The following is an 8,407-nucleotide window of genomic DNA, read 5'->3' as shown; positions in this document are numbered from 1 at the left end:
ACTCTTTCCAGCTCACCAGTACTTAAACTTGGAAACAGTACATGCATAAATCAATGGAATTTAGTTCTTTTTACCAAGGGATTGATCACAACACACTTACAGCATACAGGGTAATGGTTGTGTAAAAAAAAACCTTAATTTTTTTCTTGAAATGCATGAGAAACAAGGCATGTCGTGGTACAAGTAACTGTCCATTGTGTTGGCAGGCTTGTGTAGGCATTTGTGCCACAGAGCCAGAACCATCCAGATGCTTTGCTCTAGAGCTCGTTTTAGTAGAGTATTCCACATATCGACTGTGCCATTTCTTTAGGTGGAACATTCAGGCAACTCTGTGATGTTCACACCACATCCTGGAAATTTACTTTTTTTTTTAAATGAGTGCCATTGTCAGACTGCACAGCAGAAGGCATGGGAATGTGGTAAGACCGTCAGCTTTCCGACGAGCAAAAACTTGGCCTAAGCGTGATACTACTTCAACTTCATAAGGATGTAATGTCACCCCTTAGCTGTTCAAGGGAGAGGTCCAACATAATCAATATGCCAAGGGGACTAGTGGACCTATTTCCTAACTGCTATCCATTTGGTCCCCCAAAAGGGGACATACTGGCTGGCACTGTTTCTTCATCAGTTGTTTCAGTAGCCCTGTTAGCGTTGCCCTGTATCCAGCTCACAGGATATCTGTGCCAAATACATTTAGGTTTCCTAGGTGCATTTGCTGTTTTCGGGGGGCGGGGGAGCAGAAGCGAAGTTCCAATTTTACCTTAACAATTGGATAAGGAACCACTGCCCCATTTACTCCAGTATACTAGTATTTTCTGATGTTTCAGAGGGAAGCTCCAGGACATGATTCTGCTTTAATCGGGAGTAGTGGGGCTCCAGTATCTATGAGGAAATTGGTCTTTAATTTATCGTTTACTGTGGCCCAGAGGGTGGGACTCAGGCCTGAAGTGGCAGGAGGTTGGGCCACTTGTACCTCCACCAGTCCAAGCCTCTTGTCTAGTTTCCCTGATACTGCTGTCTGATAGGAGGCAAATCAGGATGTTTTTGTAGTTTAAAGGGGTTTCCGTTTATGGGAGGGGCAGTAGGTAGAGAGAGGGATAGCTTTCCCTCTTCTTCCTTTGCTAGTGATTGTAGTTCTTCAGAAGGCAAACCAGGGAGCACGTCACCAGCGTACCCCTGATTTATGCAGCCACTCCACCACTTGTTTTGCTTGGATTGCACGCTTCCAGTTTGCTCAGGAAGTCTCCTGATGGTATTATATTATTTATTTAAATTAGCCTGATGGCTGTTGGGCGCTCTTGTTCAACATCCAGCTGAGACCAAGGGTGTTACAACCCCATGCTGTTCCCTTCATATGGGAGGGTCTGGGCTTAGTCCTTGCATTTGCAGAGCACGTATGAAAAGAGGGATTTATATAGGAAGACCCTGGCATATTTACATAAAGATTAATTTCCTTGACCCTGTAGCTTCTTTCCTATCAGTCCTCAAATCAGAGGATGTAGGAAGTATGTCCCAAGGACTAGGTTCATCACCTGGGGCTTCGGCTTGATGTAATAAGGTTATGATAACTGCTTCTAATTATTATTCCAGCAATTCATCTGAATCCTACTAAGGAATTTTAAGTTCCTCAGTCCGTTCTTACAATGGACCTTATTACCAGGAGTCAGGAGCGGGGGTACTGGTCATACAAGGCAAACCCATTTCAAAGGGATGCTTTTCTTGTTGGGCTTTTTCAGAGGTTTCTGACACAGACAAGTTGCACAACTGTGTACCAGTCACATTGAACCTCTATCGTATGAAACTGAGCTTTGTGTCTGCAAAGGTCTAGTCTTACTTCTGCTACTGAGGTTTAATAGACCTTTATTACATTTCTGGGTGATTTATAAAGGGCCTGAGGTCAGTTGTTGCTGCTTTTGTATTGGAAGAGAGTTTTGATAGTTGCTTTGTGTTTCTTCTGGCCTTTAATTTGTTTGAATCTTGAAGTATTTCACAGATGCCTTTTTGTTTTTTGCTAACATAGCCAGTCAAACCTGGTGTTCAAATCTTTTCCACATACCAAGATTATATTCAGTTTAAGAACACCCTGATTCTTTCACCTAGGGTTTCACTTTAGATCTGTGCTTAGCATCCTCTTAAAAGAACTGTATTTAATTCACCACGTTGTTATGTTGGAGCACACCAAGTTTAGGTCTGTTATGTTGATTTTATAATACTGAAAACATTCTGTGTGATAGTCCTATTGTTAGGTCTTACCTTGGTAGAGTACATTCAATTGTTTTTGAAACAACTACAGCTATTCCATTACTCAGTCCTCTTATGAATTTCTTCTGTTTTTTAATACTTTGTCATGTTTAGAAATTAGGTAACTCTTCTTGGGCAGAAGTCATAATACAAACAGCTGCTTGTAGCATTCTTCACAGATAGTACCACTTTAATAAATACATTCTAGAGGGAAAGTGATTAATTTCAAATATTGTGGAATATAATATAAAAAACCCCACCCTCAATATATATATGAAAATTTTAGAAGTTGCTTTCTAATTCCAAAGCCAGTAAGCTCTGAAAAGTGTAGCACAAATTACTGCATGTTAATTTCTCTTAAAATTCATTTTCTCATTTAGATATTGTTTAATCATCTTGAATAGCAATAATTCTAACACAATAAATTAAGCCTGTTAACCGTCAGCACCTCACTCTAGTTAAATTGCTTCCTGGACTTCTAGCCACCTTCTGCCCAGCTTGTTCCAGTTTGATGACAGATTTTTTGAATATGAAGTTTCTGGAATGCCTTTTCAGCACTTCAGTTCTCTCATCACTATATAGAGAAGACTGACTTTTTTTTTTTTTTTTGGAGGTACATAGCAAAAGGACAGGGGGCAATGGCTACAAACTGCAACATGAGAAATTCCAATTAGGTAGTAGGAAGGAATAAGCTGCTCTGAAAATGTGGAATCTGCATCTTTGGGTTGTTAAAAACTTGAGTGAATCTGACTTGGAGCAGCCTGACCTACCTTTAAAGTTAAGTCCAGCTGTAAATTTCCCTCTGCTTTGAGCATGGTTTGGGCCACATGACACGAGAGGTCCTTCCTGAAGTTTCTTATTGTATGATCAGGAAAATCAGGCTATCTTAGAAATATCTAAGATAGATAGGTGGCCTCTTTGTTCAGATTAGCTTTCTGCTCATGATGGCTTTTGTTGGTGTCAGACCTGATATGAATTACCTTTACTGAGACTGACCAGCTCAAAACAGGAGGGCCGTGCTGCAAAATACCTTTAGTTATTTGTGTCCCTGACTGAGCAGTATTTTCATGAATGTAGCTCAGAAACTCCAGGAGGCATATCCCATAGTTAGGGATCATCCTTAGTTAGTCATCATCCTTAGAACTGGAGGAGCAACTGTAGGAAGGTGCTGCAGCACTGACAGCAGCTGAGCGATCTTCACGTGCCTGTAATAGGATGGCCATTGTGTTAGCTGTTTTACAAGTTGTGGTTGTTTACATTTTAGCAAGATTCAGGTCCTGCTTCCCTTGCCCCTTTTGTAATATGCCTGGATGTTAGAGATCTTCTGCGTGTGTGGAGAGCACTTAAGTTTTGAGGAAAACGCACAGGTTGAAATTAAAACTCAGCTCTGTTAACATAGCTGAGGGAAGAGTAGTTCCCTATTTTTCTAGGGAAGGCATAAATAAATCCTTTAGAAAGAAGGCTTCTGTCTTCTTCGCTGGTGTCTGGCTTGGACTCAGCAAGAGCAGTCTGAACTGAGGAATATACCAGTCATGCTTGCTCTACATCTTCTGTTGAATGTCAAGAAGAAAAAAACATGAAAAAGGGGTTGTGCCAATCCTGTTCAAGATCTCTCCCTCATAGGTTACTCTTGAAATGTCTTAAACAAATGTTTCAGTCTAGTAGATACTGAAAAGAGTGTTTAGTACATAAAAGGAGGAAAAACAGGACCAAGGATTAACTGGCCGTGACTGGAATGGTGGTTTGTGAAGCAGGCATATCTAGTACGGTGAATTGTTCTGTTTTAACTGCCTTTGCATTCCCTCTGAGACATTACACTGCTGCCAAAAGCCAGCACTGCCTATTTAAACTCACCTTTTTCTCCCCAGAGCAGTCATTACTGTCTAGTAAGCCCAGGGCAGGCACTTCTCGTGTCTCTCCATATGTAAGAGTATAGCTCTGGGACTCTGGCAAAAGATCTTCTCTGCACCTTTCTGAACTTACCGCCCATCATATCTGTGCCTGCAGCTGAAGGCGATACGACTCAATGATCTCAGTCATTTATATTCTGCAGTAAAATGTGGTCTTGGTCCTGATGGAATAGAACAAGTTTCAGTTGGTAATTTTGGGGTTGAAGTTTAAGTTTTTTACTGAAAAACTATTATGTATGATTGGAATTATGTGTTTCTTCTGTGAATAATTTTTTTTTTGTTATTTTCCATGTTTTCCTAGACAGAAAGAATTTACTTTCAGGTATATTTACCAAAGGGGAACAAAGAGAAAAGCAAGCCCATGTTCTTTTGCAGTAAGTGGAGTATTGGCAAAGTAGTAGATTTTGCGGCTTCCTTAGCAAGTCTTAAAAATGACAACAACAAATCAACATCCCAGGTAAATCAGTAATAATACAAACATTTTCAAGGTTGTTGGGGTTTGATTTTGGGTTTTTTATACCCATTTGTCCCTCTTCCTCCCCACTTCTTGCATTTTAGATGGGCAAATATTGATGTTAGTTTCTGTGCTATTTGTCTTACAGAAATTGAGATTATGCCACGCTGCCTCTGGAGAAGCCTTGTCATTTGAGCACACTTTGGAAACATGGCTATCTGATAAAGACTACCCATTGTACAATGGTGGAAATATAATTTTGGAGTATCTCGATAATGATATTCTGTTTATAGAAGATACAGAGTCATACTTTAGATAAACAGTAAATTATCACAAACAAAAAAACAATCATTTTTTTGGAAGTGTGGTGTTCAAACCAAGTCGAGTTTTCTTTTAAAACCACTGGTATGCCAGAGGCCGACCTCAGTGGTAAGAACACGGTTCCCATCAATTTCTCAGTTGCCTGGCTAACAGAAGAACCATATCCTGAAAGGAAAATTAGTTATTGTAATAACTAATATTACAGATACTGGTTTTCTAGAATAAATTCTTGTTTTATTTAGCTGTATAATGTCAATAATGTTTTCTTGAATTTTATATTTATTTTTGTGTAAATTATGGGAAAAGTATGTATTAAATCGATAAACATGTGGCAACTTGTTGTGATATTTGGCACCCGACCTCTACCGTCGAGGTCCATTTATACACTTTCTCTAGTATAGAGGATGCAAAATGGCACTTTATTACGTAATGAACAGGGTTATATAATCTCCCAAGAAGCCTCGCCCATCGTGGGTGGTTACTGCATTCCTATTACGTAAGCACGTAATCTTCCGACCGCCCACACTGCCACCCAGTGTTCTGCAACATAAACACTGAAAAAGTAAACTTAGAGTGTATCAGTTCTCTGAAGGAAAGAACCACATTACACTATTGCAGCATCTCTTCTACATCTACAAGAACAGATATCACTGAGTACGGAATCCAGCACTGTCCATGCCCCAGGTCCACATTTTCTTCTCATCGTAGTGTAACGACATCTAGAAGGAAAGCTTTCTAAAGCAAAAGTAAACTCACACAGATGTCTTTCTCATGTTTGTAAATCTCAGCATCATTGTGTGATTCGATGGGGGATAAAATGAGAGATTGAAATCATCCTTTTCTAATCACTGCGTAAAAGAGGAAGAAATACGATGATAGAGGAAGAAATGCAGGTCAGCTAGAAGCACAGCATTTCACAGCCTGCAGTTTCATCCTGGCATTTTTTTGCTGAAGTAAATCTCATTTCCTCTACAGCAATCTGCAAGATGGACTTAACTAAGTTTTAAAACAGTTGTTTACAGTGATTGTACATGGAGAAGTTACACCTCTGGGTGCACACAGATGACCTATAGAACTAATGGCTTTCTCAACTGTCAGTGTCTTGAAACTGTTGGGTGCCTAAGAAGAAGACTTCAGAATAGCAGTAGTTGATGTACTCCAGGTTTTGCATCTATTTTGGTGGATTTTAAAGCCAGATTGTAAATTCAAAGTGAACATAGCAAGGAAGAACCACAAGATTATTTTTATCACAGTTAGAACTCTTTTGAATTACTGAAAGATAAAAACATGTAATATTGCACAAAATTAAGGCCAGTGCTTTCCTGACTAGAAGTTCTGATACATAACCAAGGGGCCTTGCTTCATCTGTCTTGAACACATTTATGACAACCTGAACTCCCTCTCCAGTGGCCTTGAGCCTGCCTCTAAGCTAAAGGAGTAGAAGCCTTTCAAGACTAATCCCTCCAATTTGCTTTCATCTGTTGAAGAGTACTCAGCCAGTGTTCTCCAGTTGGAGGAGCTGGAAAGGCGATCTACAGTGACAGGAAGGACAGTGTATGAATGGGTGTAAACAGAGCTGAGGAAAGCACAAGCCTAAGCTCCATTTGTAAAGCTGTAGTGTGTTTCTACTGCTCCATGGTGCTGTGCAGTGTGAATGAAATACTGAGGCCAACCTATTAATCAGATAATAAATATGCTTGCAAGATTTTCAGCTGCCATCAGCTGCAGCAGGTAAGTTGTGATCCATTGCTACTGAAATGACCTAGTGGCTTGTGATTAGGGCGCAGTATTACAGAATCACAGGATTGCTTTTGTTGGAAGAGACCTTTAAGATCATCGAGTCCAACCATTAACCCAGCACTGCCAGGTCACCACTAAACCATGTCCTTCAGCACCACATCCATATGTCTTTAAAATCCCTCCAGGAATGGGGACTCCACCCCCTCCCTGCACAGCCTGTTCCAATACTCGACAATCCTCTCTATAAAGAAATTTTTCCTAATATCCAGCCTAAATCTCTCCTGGTACAACTTGAGGCCATTTCTTCTTGTCCAGTTGCTTGTTACTTGGGAGAAGAGACTGACCCACAACCTCGCAACAACCTCCTTTCAGGTAGTTGTAGAGAGTGATAAGGTCTCCCCTCAGCCTCCTTTTCTCCAGGCTAAACAATCACAGTTCTCTCAGCCACTCCTTAGAGGACTTGCTCTCCAGACCCTTCACCAGCTTCATTGCCCTTCTCTGGACACGCTTCAGCACCTCAATGTCCTTCTTGAAGTGAGGGGCCCAAATGGACACAGCACTCAAGGTGTGGCCTCGCCAGTGCTGAGTACAGGGGGACAATCACTTCCCTGCTCCTGCTGGCCACACTATTCCTGATACAAGACAGGATGACACTGGCTTTCTTGGCCACCTGGGCACACTGCTGGCTCATGTTCAATCGGCTGTCGACCAGCACCCCCAGGTCCTTTTCTGCTGTGCAGCTTTCCAGCTTCCCCAAGCCTGTAGCGTTGTAGGGGGTTATTGTGGTCCAAGTGCAGGACCCGGCACTTGGTCTTGTTGAACTTCACACAATTGGCCTTGGCCCCATTGATCCAGCCTGTCCAGATCCCTCTGTAGAGCCTCCTGACGTTCAAGCAGATCAACACACCCACCGAATTTGGTGTCATCTGCAAACTTACTGACCGTGCACTCAATCCCCTCATCTAGATCATTGATAAAGATGTTGAAGAGGACAGGCCCCAATATTGAGCCCTGGGGACTACCACTAATGACCAGCTGCCAACTGGATTGAACTCCACCACTCTCTGGGCCTGGCCATCCAGCCAGTTTTTTATTCAGCAAAGAGTATGCCTGTCCAAGCCATGAGCAGCCAGACAGAGGGAAAGAAATCTCTGTCTCCCACAGCTTGACTCACTCCTAGATCAGTGTTCTCGCCTTTCAACAAGTCTGAAAAGAGCTACTTTTCTTTTTCAGACGCAGGGCACTTTCTTTCAGGCAACTATCTTCCTGTGCTGTTGTCACATTCACAGGATGTTCATATTGTGTGTGCACTGTGACTGCTCAGAGGTGTAACTGTGCCACAGGAGGACTGAATGTCTACACTGTTCAAAAACGTCAATATGATGCATTTCAGGGACATTGTCCTACCATTGCAGGACGTACGTAGGAGTGGGGAGAAACTCAAGGGGGAGGTGGGAGGGGGCAAGCAGGGGACACTAGGGTAAGAAAAACTGCTAGTCTGTGAGAAATGGAGTTTTGGTTCGGAGAGCTGACATGAGGCAGAGAGGTGTACTCAGACTTGCAAGTGAAGGTGAGTGGAGTGGAGACCACACCACAGTCACCCGGATATTCACTGGATTTGGTGTTTTGGCTCATACAGTTACTGTAGGCACTGACTGAGAAAAAAGGTCCAGGTTTTCCTCTAGTACCCACTTGCCTAAAGGGAACCATTGTTGTCCTGGGTTCAGCATGGAGGAACCGG

The 8,407-nt window shown here is 42.0% G+C and overlaps 1 protein-coding gene across 1 annotated transcript in view; it reads left to right on the top strand.

Moving 5' to 3' along the window:
* ZFAND1 (zinc finger, AN1-type domain 1) overlaps positions 1 to 4,994 on the top strand; it is a gene marked incomplete at its 5' end in the record, with an annotated part of 10,641 nt that extends 5,647 nt beyond the window's left edge. Inside the window, 2 exons of the mRNA XM_010135233.1 lie at positions 4,453 to 4,608; positions 4,754 to 4,994. Of these exons, the coding sequence (XP_010133535.1) occupies positions 4,453 to 4,608; positions 4,754 to 4,924 (327 nt within the window). The remainder of the gene's footprint in view (positions 1 to 4,452; positions 4,609 to 4,753) is intronic.
* Between the last annotated feature and the right edge of the window lie 3,413 nt (positions 4,995 to 8,407).

This window comes from Buceros rhinoceros, unplaced genomic scaffold (assembly GCF_000710305.1).
Source record: "Buceros rhinoceros silvestris isolate BGI_N320 unplaced genomic scaffold, ASM71030v1 scaffold28424, whole genome shotgun sequence".
Taxonomy (NCBI): domain Eukaryota; kingdom Metazoa; phylum Chordata; class Aves; order Bucerotiformes; family Bucerotidae; genus Buceros; species Buceros rhinoceros.
The sequence above is the reverse complement of the archived record's forward strand: the minus strand, read 5'-3'. Positions and strand labels throughout refer to the sequence as shown.